The sequence below is a fragment of the Eurytemora carolleeae genome, unplaced genomic scaffold (assembly GCF_000591075.1).
Source record: "Eurytemora carolleeae unplaced genomic scaffold, Eaff_2.0 scaffold103, whole genome shotgun sequence".
In the NCBI taxonomy this organism is placed as follows: Eukaryota; Metazoa; Arthropoda; class Copepoda; order Calanoida; family Temoridae; genus Eurytemora; species Eurytemora carolleeae.
The window spans coordinates 96,551-113,502 of NW_019396276.1; the positions used below are offsets into that span (position 1 = coordinate 96,551).

Below are 16,952 nucleotides of genomic sequence, written 5' to 3' on the forward strand. Positions count from 1 at the left end.
TATTTTGATTGAAATTTGAACTGCTATTATTTAGATTTATTGAATGCACTAGAGAATGTATCTCTACAACCTGACCCTGCAGAGGGCGACGGGGATCACCCACTCCGTTCATGGAAACTTCTCTGGTGCTAAGCTCCAGGTTAGCAACTATAATGAATTGTTAGATTGTTCGTCGGGTTTCAAGTTTAAGTTATCAAATGATTTAAGATACCAGTAATAAGGTATATAGAAATAAACGATTATCAATCAATCAATCAATATATGAAACACCGATAACCTCTTTCCTGTCGCTCGGCCCAGTAAGTGCCTGAACCTTACCTAACTCGAAAAATGTTCTAATTTTGCATTGCTTCAAATTGTTGAATTTGAAGGTTTGTTCTGGCTGCAGCGCTCGTCCCTCTAGCCTGTCTTAGCAGCAGCGCTCGGCCCAAAAATTCGCCCAACCTAACCCTGAAATTATTTAAAACAAATATTTTTTTTTGTTGAAAATAACCTATTCTTAATTTTTGATACAAGTGTCCAGTATTTTTTGGCAACGTCAGTTTTTTTTTTTTAAACCTCTTCAGTGGATTGTTATTTGTTCTAGAAATTAGTTATTAAATATTCATAAATGCTCGTTATTCATCATTAAGTTTGAAATATTTGTAATTGCTAACTTGAATCAAATGTAAATTTAAATTATGATAATGATCTAGGAGATAGTTGTGTCTCGGGGAAAGACTTTGGAGTTAATGAGACCTGATCCAAACACTGGAAAGGTAGGAGATATCATTGTAGATTTATCAGTCTTTCATTTTAAGGAAAATCAAGAAGTGTATACTTTTTGGAAAATCGTTATTGTTGCCACACTCTTCCTCGGAAGAAAAAAAGAGTCAAAGGACTGTAACTTTCAGTTCTAATCCAGTGAGTTTTCCCAAAATATCATTCCCCTTTCTCTGAATATACATAGTAAGAGACTTAAAGAATTTGTTTATGTTAGTTCTTACCACTTAGGTTTATATTGCTAATTATAGTTTTAGATTGTGTAAATTGTAAATATTTAGGTCCACACACTGGTGAGCACAGAAATATTTGGATGTGTCAGATCTCTCATGTCTTTCCGACTTACAGGTTAGCTTGCACTTACGTGGAGTCAAGTCGGGAACTTTCAAGCAATTACAATTTTAAGATACAGGGTGTCCCAACATCATATTAGATCGTCAATCGGTCTAAATTAAGATTAATCAGAACATTTAAGAAGAATGAATCATTTTGATTAATTAAATAATTTTCTTGTGGAAAATACCAAAATACCAGTTTTTTCGAGTATTATGGTTTTATTTTGGCGTTAAAACTTGGAGATAATCTAATAATTATTCGCCAGATTGGCAGTGTTGATANAATACTAAAGAAAAAAATTTATTTTGAATTGTCGATTTTTCTTCTTTTAAAAATCTGCATGCTAATGTATTCGCTTTGGGCAAATTTTCTAGTTTTATTCAATTCGTTTTATGTCCAGGTGGAGGTAAGGATTATGTTGTTGTTGGATCTGACTCTGGTCGAATCTGTATCCTGGAGTACAACGCAGCAAAGAACTCCTTCGACAGGGTTCACATCGAGACTTTTGGGAAAAGCGGCTGCAGAAGGAAACCTATTCATCTTACAGTTTGTGGGGGGGATGCACCCCCCCCCCTAACCATTTAATTTAAGAAACCATAAGTTTATCTTGAAACTCATAGTATGTGATTCTCTGGGAATTTATTCTTTAAGCGAGGAACAAATTTAAGTGAAAAATGGTTTTGGGTCTGATTTTTAAGTTTTTCCTTCCAAGTTCTTTGTCCTTGGTTATTTCATTTAATATTTGATTTGAATTACTAATGAAGAAATGGTTTATCCAGAATTGTTCCCGGACAATATCTAGCGATTGACCCTAAAGGACGGGCTGTGATGGTCGGCGCGATTGAGAAGCAAAAACTAGTTTTCATCATGAATCGTGACGCACAGGCGCGTCTGACAATCTCCTCCCCCCTGGAAGCGCACAAGACGAATACGATTGTGTTCCATATAGTTGGTGTAGATGTAGGGTTTGAGAATCCATTGTTTGCGTGTCTAGAGATAGATTACGAGGAGGCGGATAATGACCCAACAGGTAAAGCCATCATATTCTGGGTTGTAGGGAGGGGAGGTTACCTGATAACACTTGTGTTATTGGGGAGTCTTAATAGATAGATAGATAGATATCGCCGTAAGAACTCCTGTTATAAGTAATGAATGAAATATTTTACAGTAAGGCATTTTAAAACGTTCCTTTTTTTGTTAATTTAGTGGATGAAATGGAGATATACAGGGTTACCTACAAAGTATAAGACTTAAGAGACGGCTTAATTGAATAATTCCGTCTTTTCCCTTCCATTTTTAGTTCATTCTTTGTTCATTCTTTGTTAAGTTGTATATCATACACACTGTATAAAAGTCAGAAAATCAAATTTACCATTTTAATGGAATTCAAGCGATAATAGTCTCATGCTTTGCAACCCTGTTAACAAAATTAAATTATTACATGCACTAAAATAGTGATACTTTATTTCCATGTAGGCGAGGCTGCCCAGAAGACCCAGCAGACGTTGACCTTCTACGAGTTGGACCTTGGTCTCAACCACGTGGTGAGGAAGTACTCCGAACCTCTGGACGAGCACGCAAACTTCTTGATCTCAGTTCCGGGAGGAAACGACGGTCCCTCCGGAGTTCTCATTTGTTCAGAGAATTATATCACATACAAGAACCTGGGAGATCAACCGGATATCCGGTGTCCGATCCCTAGACGAAGAAACGATCTGGACGATCCTGAAAGAGGAATGATCTTTGTCTGCAGTGCCACCCACAAGACCAAGTCCATGTTCTTCTTCCTGGTGCAGACAGAGCAGGGCGACATTTTTAAGATAACCCTGGAGACAGACGAGGACATGGTGACGGAAATCAAGCTCAAGTACTTCGACACCGTCCCCGTCGCCAGCGGGATGAACGTACTGAAAACTGGATTTCTGTTCGTCGCTTCTGAGTTTGGAAATCATTATCTCTACCAGATTGCGCATCTTGGAGATGATGATGATGAACCTGAGTTCAGCTCTGCTATGCCCCTGGAGGAGGGAGACACATTCTTCTTTGCTCCTCGTCCACTCAGAAATCTCGTGCTCGTCGACGAACTCGAATCCCTGTCACCTATCCTTCACGCGCAGATTGCTGACCTCGCTAATGAGGACACACCACAGATATACGCTGCTTGTGGCCGAGGACCGAGGTCGACTATGCGAGTGCTTCGTCACGGGTTGGAGGTCAGTGAGATGGCGGTCTCCGAGCTGCCCGGTAACCCCAACGCCGTCTGGACTGTCAAGAAGAGGTATGATGACGAGTTTGACGCGTATATCATTGTATCCTTCGTGAACGCTACCCTTGTTCTCTCTATCGGAGAAACAGTTGAGGAAGTAACAGACTCCGGGTTCCTGGGAACTACGCCAACATTGTCTTGTGCACAGATCGGAGACGATGCCCTTGTCCAGGTTTACCCTGACGGTATTCGTCATATTCGTTCAGACAAGCGTGTCAACGAGTGGAAAACCCCGGGCAAGAAAACAATTGTCCGCTGTGCGGTCAACCAGCGTCAGGTGGTCATTGCTTTGACCGGGGGAGAGCTGGTGTACTTTGAGATGGATCCGTCTGGTCAGCTGAACGAGTACACGGAGAGGAAAGAGATGTCTGCTGATGTTGTGTGCATGGCATTAGGCAATGTTCCTGCTGGCGAGCAGAGGTGTAGATTCCTGGCTGTAGGTTTAGCAGATAATACTGTCAGGATTATATCTCTGGATCCTAATGATTGCTTGACTCCTCTCTCTATGCAGGTAAAAGCACCTTTCTAAAATCTATCAAGTATCATTTTTTACTCTTTGCCTATAATCTGCTTAATGATGATGTTGTTGCGAAAGCACATTAAAAATAATTTATTTTAGTTTTGAACTCGAAACATGTTGTCCGAAAAATTTAGATTTTTGTTGTCGAACTATTGAACTTATTTCATTGCTTCTACGTAGTTGATAATACAACTAATAAATCGTAATTTAACATTCAATTTCCTCGGCCAAAAATAGTAAATATGTCGTAAATAAAGGAAAAATAGGATTAGAATGAATGAGGAAAAGTAGTTGGAGCAGTAGACGATGTTGAACCACTTATCTTGTGCGCCGGGTCAAGTTGAAATGTAGTGGTTCAACTACGTTACGCGGTTCAACTACATTTCGCTTTTCAAGTCTGGTTCCTAGTTTATTTACTCTTCAGGCTCTACCTGACTCTGCTGAGAGCCTGTGTTTGAGTGAGATGGGAGGAACGGAGGGACGGGATGGAGAAGCCGGAGTACAAGGACAGTTCTATCTCAATATTGGTTTACACAACGGTGTACTGCTCAGGACTGTAGTTGATCAAGTGACAGGAGATCTATCTGATACAAGGACAAGGTGAAGAAAATGGAACGATTTAAAGGCGACTTTACTTAGAGAACAACATTGAGAATCAAGAAAACTGAGAAGCATGGTTGATTTATTAAATCCTTTCCCATTTATTTTTTAACGTATTTGCTCAGGAACCAGTTTTATGAAGAAAAAACTCAAATAACTTGAATAACTTTAGGGGGCGGAATTTGGGGAGTAGAGACGGGCATCTGAAATCACTGTATACAAATTGTTGTTTTTACAATCAAATCAGTTTCTGAGTTGTCCTTTCGTAAAAGTTGAAAAAAACCATCCCACCCCTGTAAGTTCTGGTCTTATTTGAACAAACTCGGGAACCAAACGATCATATATTTAAAACCTATCAGTTAAACTACCGACCAACCAAACAATTCACCAACTGAGATACCGACAAGCCAAACTATTCATTATTTATCAACCAAACTATGTGTCTACTAAACTACCAACCAACCAAACGACACACCAACAGAAATACCCAAACCACCAACTACCAGAAACCAAACAATCTACCACTCTACCTCTTTTACTATGAAAAGATAATGACCCAACTAAGATAATTTTAATATTCAGGTATATTGGATCCCGGCCGGTCAAATTGTTCCGTGTAACAATGCAGGGCGGAGAAGCTGTCCTGGCGATGTCATCTCGAACCTGGATCTCATACTACTACTCTAACAGGTTTTTTATAATTCTCCTTCTCTCTCTTTATCTGTAAATTTTTTCTTTATACTGACTGAATTTATTTAACAGATAAGATTTGTTCCTGCAGTTTTATCTTTCCTTTTTGATAAAATCTCCGCCTTGGTTTTAACACAGCATACTGGCCTCTCCGCTTCATCTCGTATTTAAACAAAAAAAAATCAACCATCTTCTACATTTTTCTCGCAAATTTCAATCTTCTAAAATAGGTTCCACTTGACTCCCCTATCCTATGTTACCCTGGAGTATGCACTGTTTATATATTAAATATTCTAGGTTCCACTTGACTCCGCTATCCTATGATACCCTGGAGTATGCTATATTTAGATATTAAATATTCTAGGTTCCACTTGACTCCGCTATCCTATGAGACCCTGGAGTAGGCTCTATTTAGATATTAAATATTCTAGGTTCCACTTGACTCCCCTATCCTATGATACCCTGGAGTATGCTCTATTTAGATATTAAATATTCTAGGTTCCATTTGACTCCCCTATCCTATGTTACCCTGGAGTATGCTATGTTTAGATATTAAATATTCTAGGTTCCATTTGAATTCGCTCTCCTATGTTACCCTGGAGTATGCTATGTTTAGATATTAAATATTCTATTTTCCACTTTACTCCGCTATCCTATGATACCCTGGAGTATTCTATATTTAGATATTAAATATTTTAGGTTCCATTTGACTCCGCTATCCTATGATACCCTGGAGTATGCTCTATTTAGATATTAAATATTCTAGGTTCCATTTGACTCCGCTATCCTATGATACCCTGGAGTATGCTGCTGGGTTCTCTAGTGAACAGTGTCCCGAGGGTGTGGTAGCTATCTCAACCAACACACTTAGGTAAATAATCTGAAGGACGAGAACGAGGTTAAATCTAAAAAAAGCACATTTATGAAGTTGAAAAATAATTATTCAATGAACAATTCTTACACGTTTAAATGTATGAATTTTCAAGTTGTGTGTTTATTTGACTAGTTCAGTCAAAATGTTAAAACTTTTTAACTTAAGAATTCTGGCGCTTGAGAAGTTGGGAGCAGTGTTCAATCAGGTGGCCTACAACCTCGAGTTTACGCCCAGGAAATTCGTAGTTCATCCAGAGTCAGGTTTGTTACGAAGCGCAATAAAATAAATCAATGGTCCAAATTCTTTAAAAGAAGTATTACCCTTAAATCCATTTAAATATTATTCATTTTTATGCAGTTTCGTCACCCTTTTTATGCGCCATTGTTGATTCTTTTCAGGATCAAATTCTTGTCATGTAATTTTGAATACAATAGTGAACTTCTTAAAAGAATAAAACAATGTTGTTAACACATATTAACAAACATAGGTTCAAGGAAGGTTCGTTGAAAAATCATTTTAAAGTTCACCTTAAATTAAGATTTTTTTATATAATTACTACATTTTTCAAATAAACCCTGAATTTTTCATAAGGGGACAAATTGATGCATCTTGGTGAGATATTTTAAATAATTCTGTTCATTCTGATTTTGTTCAGGAATGATGATTGTTATTGAGACCGACCACAACGCGTACACCGAGGACACGAAGAGCCAGAGGAAGATACAGATGGCGGAGGAGATGAGAGAAGCGGCTGGAGAAGACGAACAGGTAATCTTGGTTGTTGTTGTTGTTGTAGCCAATCATCATTAACTCTCTTCTTCATTTAGTCCCAGGAAGCTTGCAGCCTCCTGCGGCTTGTATAGAGACTACTTTGGGTTAGGTGGGTGGGTTTGGAGGGCAATTGAATATGTGGGAGTTTCTTGGCAGTTTGGGCAGATATTTTGTATGTTACTGTCCGGAAACCCTGTAACCGGGTACGCCTACATTCAGGGTTCCTTAATAAAACATGCCCTGGGCGGACCCCAGGCGTTTCGTGAGGGGAAGTGCTTAGGGGTGGGATTGCCTGGGGCCATGGAATATCCCCAACAATTTTGTTACAATTATCAAATAAATCTAATGGAAAATGTGAGGAAATGCCGTCTGAAAGAAAAAAATATTGTTAAAGGAAATTGAAAAGAATAGGAAATGAATTTGGAAAGGAGAAATCTGGAAAATGGATTGCGAGTCCAAAGATTAGTATTTTTGTTGTTCATTTTAGGATAGATTAGACGATGGAAATACTTTTTTTGATAATGGCTACTCGTCAGTTAGATTTGCTTACTTATATAGATTATGCCTTAATAATTGATTTAACAGATAAATTCAATCTGAACTGTTCAGGATTTGGCGAATGAAATGGCGGAGGCCTTCTTAACAGAAAACCTTCCTGAAGCAACCTTCGGAGCTCCCAAGGCGGGGGCGGGTATGTGGGCTTCTTGTATCCGTCTTTTCAACCCAATCAACGGACGCACAATTCAGGTAAAAATATTATTATATGCCGACATTATTTTAAGAATTTAAAAGATATGATGCAAAAATTCTCACCCTATAATAGAAAAGAACAAAAACTAGATAAATCGTAAATAACTTAAAAGTTGTACATGCCAAAATAAACTACTTTTTCAAAATAATTATTTATATCTTATTCTTTAAAATATTATTATAAGCCCCCCTTTTTAACAGCAAACTTTGTTCTCAATTAATTATCTTGCCTCATTTGGAAATAACTGTTTTTTTTCTATACTTATCCTTCAAGCATAGAAACTGACAACAAATCCCTGCGTTTTTTATTTGATGTGATATCCTCTTAGGTGATATCTTTCCCCGTCAAAAAATGTTGAAAGTTTTTGTATTCTAATGATAACGTTTTTTAAATTAGTTTTTCTATTCCATGCTACTAATTTGATCTTATGATTCATTTTTAAAATATGTTCATTCTTATTTGGTTGGGTTCCGAAACACTTTCTTTTTCTTAACGTATTTTCTATTAAGGTTATAAACTTGGATCAGAATGACGCCGCAATGAGCGTTGCCCTGTGTAAGTTCCCTCACATGGACCCCACCTCCACCTTCTGCTTGGTGGGCGTGGCCAAGGATTATCAGCTGAGCCCCCGCTCCGTTGGAGGCGGTTCCGTTCACGTTTACAGAATTATCCACGGCGGTACTGGACTAGAACTTATTCACAGAACGGCGGTTGATGAGATTCCATATGCCATTCACTCGTTCCAGAACAAGGTGGGAGTTATTTTAACGAGGGGATAGAGAGGAGAAGGGAAAGGGGTTAATTTATGTTGTTACAGATAGGACAGGAGAGATTATATTTAGTTGGGACATCGGAGATTGTAGATGAGACAGTGAATAGTATATGGGACGGGGGAATGGTAGATGAGACAGGGTATTGGTAGATGAGACAGGGGAATGGTAGAAGGGACGGGGGAATGGTAGATGAGACAGGGTATTGGTAGATAGGACAGGGTATTGGTAGATAGGACAGGGGAATGGTAGAAGGGACGGGGGAATGGTAGATGAGACAGGGTATTGGTAGATGAGACAGGGTATTGGTAGATAGGACAGGGGAATGGTAGAAGGGACAGGGTATTGGTAGATGAGACAGGGTATTGGTAGATAGCACAGCGGAATGGTAGAAGGGACAGGGTATTGGTAGATAGGACAGAGGGAATAGTAGAAGGGACAGGGGAATGGTAGAAGGGACAGGGTATTGGTAGATAGGACAGGGGAATATAAATAGGATAAGGCAATAGTATATGGGACAGGGGAATCGAAAGGGACATGGGAATGGTAGATGGGATATGAGAATGGTAGATGGGATATGAGAATGGTAGATGGGATAGGGGACTGGTAGATAGGCTAGATAGACGGGAATGGTAGATAGAATATGGGAGTGGTAGATAGAATATGGGAGTGGTAGATAGGATAGGGGAATAGTAGATGGGACAGGGGAACAGGGAACTGGTTATTGGACATAAGATTGTAAATGATACAGGGTAAATAACCAAGTAGAGATTTTTTATACATCTTGCTTAGCTGTATCCTGTAATACATGAATATGTCTAGGTATTGATTGGAGTAGGTAAGCTACTACGTCTCTACGACCTGGGAAGAAAGAAGTTGTTGAGAAAGTGTGAAAACAAACATATTCCTCATATTGTTGTTGACATCAAAACCGTCGGAGAACGTATTATTGTTTCAGATGTACAGGTGAGAAACTGAATTGCAATGCAATCTTTGAATTGTAAATTGCTGTATTTTACTGTACTGTACTGTACTGTACTGTACTGTACTGTACTGTACTGTACTGTACTGTACTGTACTGTACTGTACTGTACTGTACTGTACTGTACTGTACTGTACTGTACTGTACTGTACTGTACTGTACTGTACTGTACTGTACTGTACTGTACTGTACTGTACTGTACTGTACTGTACTGTACTGTACTGTACTGTACTGTACTGTACTGTACTGTACTGTACTGTACCGTTACTGTACTGTGTAGTACTGTACGGTTATGCTACATGTAACTGTAGTGTAAGGTTCTGTTCGTCGAACTTCAGCTATTTATGTGAAATTTTCAATAATTTTCAATAATTTTAGGAATCCGTTCATTGGGTGAAGTATAGAAGAAGTGAAAATCAACTAATTGTATTCGCAGATGACACAACGCCAAGGTACTTTAAGTCGATCAACACTTTTAATCATGAAGAACAATCTTGAGAAAATTTTGGGTTAATTATAATTGATGTTTTTTTAGGTGGGTAACTTCAACATGTCCTCTGGATTATTCCACAGTAGCAGTTGCTGACAAGTTTGGTAACCTTAGTGTTGTTCGATTACCATCAAATACTAATGATGACATAGACGAAGATCCAACAGGTAAGAAGGGGTTACTAGATCTGGGTAGGTAAGGATGCAATAATATTTCATACAAACTGCAGTGTCTCAATAAATATGGGAATTTAAAGACGACTTTAAAATCTTTCTTTCATTTCTGATATTTAATGCATGACAAAGGAAGTATAAAAACGAGGCTGTATTCCTCACGAGCTATTCATATTGTGGTCTGCCTTTCTTGTGTCTCAAACATTGACGTAGACAATTTTGATTTATTAATTAAATTGAACTTTGTACAAATTTTGCCTTATCTTCGTCAATTTAAAGATACACAAATGGTAGACCACATTTTGAAAATCTCAAGACCAGGTGTTTTTGATATTAAATGTTAAAACTGTGTTAATGAAAAATTGCTGCATTTATCGAAGACGATAATAAAGTCGTCACTCAATTCCCATCTTTTTTGGGACACCCTGTATGATAAAGATGAGGAGTGAGGACCCACCGAACAGGCTAGAAGGTTTACAGACTACCTTAGGGTAGGTAGGTATATACATACATGGGGGGGGGGGGGCAATGGGCATACATCCAATGCAAACGATGATTGAGTTGAGGACCCAATAGGGGTTGGATCTTAGTCCTGTTCATTATGATATCAATACAAACGATGATATAAATGAGGATGCAACAGTTCAACAATAACAATAGAAAGTTGTATTTGATTCATAGTCAAATTTTCATCCTGATATAGCACCTATGAAATAAGGAGTGGACTATTACTTCCGGTTTATCTAAATATGTGGAATCGTATGTTTTTGCTAAGAACTAGTTTAAATGTTTTTTTGGCATATTTGAATTTATTTTGAAGAATATTCTATAAATAATTAGATGATAGCAAATGGAAATATTTTGACATTTCTTTTTTCCTTGTTCTCCATTTTCTTGTTGTTGTGCATTATGTTCGGCTAATTTTGAAGAAAAATTGAACACCCTAGCCTTGTTCAAATGTTTAAAAACTATTTTGAACTAAGTAATGTTAAAACTAAAGCCCTGATATTATTTCTAGGGTCCAAATCTCTGTGGGACCGTGGTTTATTGTCTGGTGCCGGACAGAAGGCAGAATGTGTGTCTGTTTTCCACGTGGGTGAGTAATATGATCATTATACCATTGTCATTAATTTCAAGTGACCCTTCCAACGGTACAATTAAAATCTTGATCTGACTCAAAATGTGGAAGATAACGTCGTTTTTTCTGACTCGTAACGTATTTAGATATTTTCTCCATTGTTTCTTAAAAGGAAGAAATGCGTTAGTGATAGAGAAACCAAAAATAAAAGTTAATCTAGTTTAACTTAAAATTACACTAACAGTCCCATTAATAGGAGGGTGTTATGGGCTTCACAATCCATGCGTAATTTATCGAAATAAACTTTCTTTCTCAATAATATTTTGTCTTAATTTTTTACATTTCAAAATTAGGAGAAACGATGGTATCTCTACAGAAGGCTGCTCTTATACCTGGTGGATCAGATTCATTGGTTTACACAACATTATCAGGTTTGTGCTATTTCAATATTTTTGTAATTTGCGCATTTTCGTTAAACAATGGTTCGCGTATGTGTGGTTTCCAGCAAAAATCTGATTCGTCCAATAAAGTTTTATCTTGTGCTCCCACTTGAACGGGTACAACCAATGCACCCTGAAGATTTAGTTTCTTATCGGAATGCTTAAAAGCCTTTCTCTTTATCACTCGGATTAAACGACTCCGTCAGTTTTTGAATTTATTTGTTGACAGTAATTCCAATCAGGGGAAAACTGAAAAATAAAATGATTTATAAAATATTTACAGAAGAAGCCAAATTATGCGCGGCTTTTTTATGTTAAATGTTGGACTTTTTTGGACAATGTAGGTTTTTATGAAAGAATACAAAAATATAATTTTCTTTAAATATTTTCATGATCGATATTCTAACATTCATTACAAAGTATAAAAACTTACGTCACGGTGGGTATCCATTAACATGAGAGCACAGTAGTTTACAGTTCACAGTTCAATCCTTTCATACTCATCAATCGATTATTAATGTCTAAACAAATTATTGATTAATTGATAACAAATAATTTTTTATTATTTCTTATGACATTTTCAGAAACTTTTTTTTATCAGGTGTGGGACCATTTCTAAGAGTTCTAATCAAATAATATCGTTATTTATTTGTTATTGAGTTTTTAGATTTCAATAACATTAAATTTTCACAAAATCAATGTTTTTTATGTGAAAATAATCTACCTTTTGGGACATGAAGTCCGAGTATAGCAGTAACACTTTACTATTGAGTAGAATTTCAGCACTGGTTTCAGTTTTCTATAAAAGTTAACTTATAGAAACCGTAGTGTGTTTTTTGTATGCATAATTTGACAATACATTTTAGATCTAATATCTATTTAATCTTCGTATAAAAAAGCTTCGATACACTCAACCTTTACACGCTGCTCAGTCTACAAAAAGTGCTTTATTAGTTATTGCACATTTTTTAGAAAGTTTTTCTTTTCTTACCCTAAAGGACGTTTTAGACCACTGTGCAGTGTGCATACAGCATTTAGGCAGAAACGCAGTTTTCACTGAGATCTATTAAAAAAGTTTGTGTTAAATCTTTTTAAATGCATTTCCTTTCAAATGTATAAATGTGTATCTATAAAACTCCAGTAATGTGGCTCGGGTTATAGGTTTATACATCCTGGTCACAGATTAAGTCCAACTACGCGCTTTTAAAGCTCTCTCATTCTTTCTGAAAATTGTTCAGAATTTAATATTTTTAAGAAAAGCAAAAAATGAGTAAATATTGATTTAATATTTTTTGATAAAACTCATGGTTCTAAATATAAAATATTTATAGTTTTGGGTATAAAGTAATCTTAAAAGTTTACATTTGAGTTTTAAGATTTTTTTAAAGAATTAATTTTTATTTATGTGGTTTTGAAGATAATTGTTTTAACATTTACGAATAACAATATTAGTATAAATGCAGGTTGAATCTTGTTTCTTCATCTTCATCTTGAGTCTTGAAACGTCTTCAGGGTTTACCGAATCGTCTCCAACCTACACAGTAGATTTGAACATGTTCTTAATTCCAGGAACGGTTGGTATGTTGGTTCCATTTACATCTAACGAAGATCATGATTTCTTCCAACATCTTGAGATGCATATGCGTGGTGAGAACCCTCCGCTATGTGGACGTGATCATCTGAGCTACAGATCATACTACTACCCCGTCAAGAACGTGTTGGACGGAGACCTATGTGAGCAGTTCAACACCTTGGAGCCGACCAAACAGAAGTCCATCGCGGAGGAGTTGGACAGAACCCCGGCCGAGGTGAGCAAGAAGTTGGAGGATATCAGAACAAGATACGCTTTCTAGATCATACAACCGTCACAGTACAAGGATCTAGAGTAACAAGCTGACAATCCTAGATAATGGACAAATTGTTAGACCCAATGATTATCTAGACTCAGCCCATCTATATGTAAATATATTTCTAGATCAAGTAGTTCGCAGATCTAGGCATTTAAACCAGACTTCATCTGTTTTCATTGTAAACACACAGTGTACCTCTCATGTTTTGCGTAATTTCAGACAAATCTTGCAAATTAAACAAAATGGCCGCGACTGGTCGGGAGGGAGACGGGTTCGGACACCCTCGAGGACTGCGTGAGGTCATTCCCAACCAAACCAGGTTTCGGAAACACAAGGAGTTTGTGGTTCCAACAGGTGGAAGGCTCTCCACTCTGCAGGTTAACATTCTCATTCTTCTAATATCAATCTATTTATGTTCTGAAATATATCATGAAAGTATTATGTATCCTAATCCTAAGTCTGGCAACCTGTCGAAACTTTTGTATGAGATAGTACCTGAACTCAATATCTAAAGCAGACGCTAATTTAAATCGTTCTTATTCGTAATCTTTAAAAAAAGGTTTTCTAATATTTTTGCTGAAAAGATATCCAAAAGGAAGTACATTTATCCGTCGGATATAATTTACGAATTAGGGCTTTTTGTGGTTGGAATTTTTGTGTAGAGTATTACAAACCTTGAACTCTTGATTTCAATACCTAATGTGGGTACTTTAAAATAAGAGGATCAAAACTTGACTTCTATTAAAGTTATCACTGCAGGATATGACCACCACGGGATATCGAAGAGGAATTAAATTAATCCGTAGATTTATATAAGATGGATTAAAATTAAACTAATTAAGCTGGAGGATGTGTTTACTCATTTCCTAATTTGTTATGCTTCAGGAAATAAAGCTGCCGGATACAGCTGGAGGATATGTTTACTCCAACCCAGAGGGTTCTCCGTCCCTGGCAAACCGAACCTTGTACTGGAGAACTATAGGAGATATTCTGGAACTATGTGAAATCTCTCTAAACTTCAATCTCTCGGGAAATAAGGTAGATATTTATCTAAAATTCTGTGAAAAAATTAATGATACAGAGACTTTAACAACATAGGAATTGTTGTCTTCTTTTTCTTCTAACCATAAGCAATGAGCATTCTCATTGTAGTTCTACAGTCTCGGAACCGAATTTAATGAATTTGAGCATCGTCTCTGAACTACCAACTGCCGGTTCAAACTTGAACCACCGATTCAAAGTTAAAGAATCAGGGAGGATTTGAATCGGTGATTCAAATTTGAACCGGCGGCATGGTTAAAGGGCTAAGGTTTTGGGCAAATTGATTTTTGCAATGCTTAGGATACGGGATCCGAATTCATTGGATCCGCAAGATTTTGGCTTCCTGGATCCGGATCCGCAAAAAATATGCGGATCCACGGATCCGGATCTTGGGGGAAAAATATCAACCAAAAACTGCTAAAAAAAGATTACTCTCAAAGCTCAAATCTGAACTATATAAAAAAGATATTATAAAATTTTCCTTATATCTGAACGGTTATCAAGTTTAAGCATAAAAATAAGCGAAAAAATAAGACAAAAAACTTAAAATTCTCTTATGTTAAATCCGAATCCGGATCCGCATCAAAATTGAATGGATCATAAGCACTGGTTTTTAGGAACCCCTTGTCAGGTTTTTTTTCGTTTTAGGTTCGTTACAGGTTCCAGGATTCTCCGCTCCTGGATGGAGTTTCAGTTCATGAAAGCTGGGGGCAGGTCGTCATCCTCGTCCCTACAGTTACCTCCGTCCATAGGCTCTCATTCCCTCATCCTACGAGGCTGGAGAAGAGTGATTTGGCGAGGACGGAGGATGGAGGACTCATGTCTATCCTCTCGGAGGCCAGTGTTGCTACTGCTAGGTAAATAACGTTGAGACTAGTTGGTTGGTGTTTTTTTATTATTTGTTAGTTGGTTGGTTTGTGTGATTGTTGGCGTGAATGATTGATTTGTTTGGAGGTTGGTTGGTTGGGGAGTTGCTTGATTGATTGATTGATTGTGTAGGGAGTATCAGCATCTTCTATCCTGGGCCTCTGCCTCACCTCTGCCTAATATTGCAGCAACATACTTCACACATGTAAGATAATTATTTTGGGCAAATTCTTCATAACTTATTATTTCTGGAACGATCATTTTTCCCCTCCTCTTCCAAAGTAATTTTTCCCTATCAGTTTGCACCTAAAACAAGGAGAGTTTATTTTATCATTGAAAAGGAAAAAATCCAGCAGGGGTGTATATTTTTCAGAATCCGACGCCCCCCCCCCCCACACGAAATTAATTTTTTTTTTTATTGGGGTGATGTATAATCCACCCAAAGAAAAATAAAAAGGGATATCAAAAGGCAAGTTATTTCATTCTTTTTAATCATGGGGGTGTATATTTTCCCTAATTCAGCGAAAACTCCTGAACATTTTATTGTTACTTCTTGGGAAAATAAATTATTTTCTTAAAAGGGAGAGGATGATTTTTTAGGGAAATATACACCCCTAAAGTCGAGTCAATCAGCCAAGTACATTTTTTTAATTCGCTTTTTAAAAAATGTTTAAAAAGAAAATATTTTTAAATCGTATTAATATGGTGGATTGTTGGATATGCATCAGCCTTGCCACTGGGCTGCTATACAATAAACATGAATTATTTTACTGCAAAAGTTTTAATTTTATTTTTGTTTTCAAAGCTTAATATGTTTTTGTAAATGAACACCTTTCACTTTTATTCTATCTATTACAACGCTTGGTAACTAACCATCACTACCCTAGATTGATCATTTTACGTATTTTATCCGATAGTTCAGGTTTTTTTTTGGGGGGGGGGGGGTACTTTTCTTGCTAGTTCATTGGATCAATAATTTACCTGATTCTTGATAAAAAATTGAACTGGGATGTATATTTATAGCAATAACCCGTTTGTTTGTATTTGTTAATTATTACACTTGTTGCCCCCTGTAACATTTTTGTTGGCTTTAAACAATTACTTAGTTAAATAGATTCAAACAAAAAATATTTTTTTTTAGGATGAGGAATCAGTATTTGTGCTGGGGAACAACCAGGGCGAGCTGACTTGCGTTAAAATGGGACAGGTAGAGAGATTTAGATTCTTTGTCAAAACTGTATTTTGTACGGTTAATTTCACAACTTTATATCTTTAAACCATGTACTAAATTATGCCTACAAAGTGTTGGTTTGATAAAACCAGACGTCAAATATTTCAACAATGATTTTTCGATTTAATTGTATAGAATGATGGAAATAAATGTTAAAAATGCTCAAATAAAATAAGGGAAACGTAACTTTCTAGTTCAATGTTAATTAATTAATCCAAGAATAAGACGCAGTAAAGCCCCTTGCTTTGTCTAAGAGTCGTTTTCTAACTATTTTAGAGCTGATTTTGTATTGATATTAAGGTACGCGGCATGACGAGTGTAAAACAGCTGTCCAGCGCTAGAAACTACCTGGGAATGGTTTGGACCAGTTTAACCCGGTCCGCGGATATAAGGGACCAACCTCAATCCTTCATTATCACACCCGTAGGTACAGAGGATGGGATACCCCCCCTACTTTTGA

General features: G+C 37.0%; 2 protein-coding genes across 2 annotated transcripts in view; both read left to right on the forward strand.

Annotated features, from left to right (window-relative positions):
• On the forward strand, positions 1 to 13,731 carry LOC111699953 (splicing factor 3B subunit 3). The gene is made up of 19 exons (XM_023470752.1): positions 1 to 139; positions 696 to 758; positions 1,044 to 1,110; positions 1,499 to 1,625; positions 1,878 to 2,128; positions 2,575 to 3,875; positions 4,309 to 4,484; positions 5,067 to 5,174; positions 5,941 to 6,045; positions 6,214 to 6,308; positions 6,704 to 6,816; positions 7,429 to 7,566; positions 8,080 to 8,322; positions 9,163 to 9,306; positions 9,701 to 9,774; positions 9,858 to 9,979; positions 11,004 to 11,081; positions 11,417 to 11,494; positions 13,073 to 13,731. Exons 1-19 carry the CDS (start codon positions 56 to 58, stop codon positions 13,354 to 13,356), a joined length of 3,651 nt encoding a protein of 1,216 aa, XP_023326520.1. The 5' UTR covers positions 1 to 55; the 3' UTR covers positions 13,357 to 13,731.
• Positions 5,398 to 16,952, forward strand: part of LOC111699965 (nuclear pore complex protein Nup160) — a 16,638-nt gene continuing 5,083 nt past the window's right edge. Inside the window, exons 1-7 of the mRNA XM_023470767.1 lie at positions 5,398 to 5,404; positions 13,573 to 13,730; positions 14,239 to 14,391; positions 15,043 to 15,251; positions 15,394 to 15,466; positions 16,403 to 16,468; positions 16,793 to 16,915. Coding sequence (XP_023326535.1) covers positions 13,596 to 13,730; positions 14,239 to 14,391; positions 15,043 to 15,251; positions 15,394 to 15,466; positions 16,403 to 16,468; positions 16,793 to 16,915 — 759 coding nt within the window. The 5' untranslated portion in view covers positions 5,398 to 5,404; positions 13,573 to 13,595. The remainder of the gene's footprint in view (positions 5,405 to 13,572; positions 13,731 to 14,238; positions 14,392 to 15,042; positions 15,252 to 15,393; positions 15,467 to 16,402; positions 16,469 to 16,792; positions 16,916 to 16,952) is intronic.

What these genes read in the sequence shown, in the direction of transcription:
- LOC111699953 (XM_023470752.1), top strand. Translation starts at nt 56, where the DNA reads ATGTATCTCTACAACCTGACCCTGCAGAGGGCGACGGGGATCACCCAC. An exon ending in GGGAAAAGCGGCTGCAGAAG is followed by an intron (nt 1,626 to 1,877) that starts GAAACCTATTCA and finishes TGGTTTATCCAG; the next exon opens with AATTGTTCCCGGACAATATC. An exon ending in GGCGGATAATGACCCAACAG is followed by an intron (nt 2,129 to 2,574) that starts GTAAAGCCATCA and finishes ATTTCCATGTAG; the next exon opens with GCGAGGCTGCCCAGAAGACC.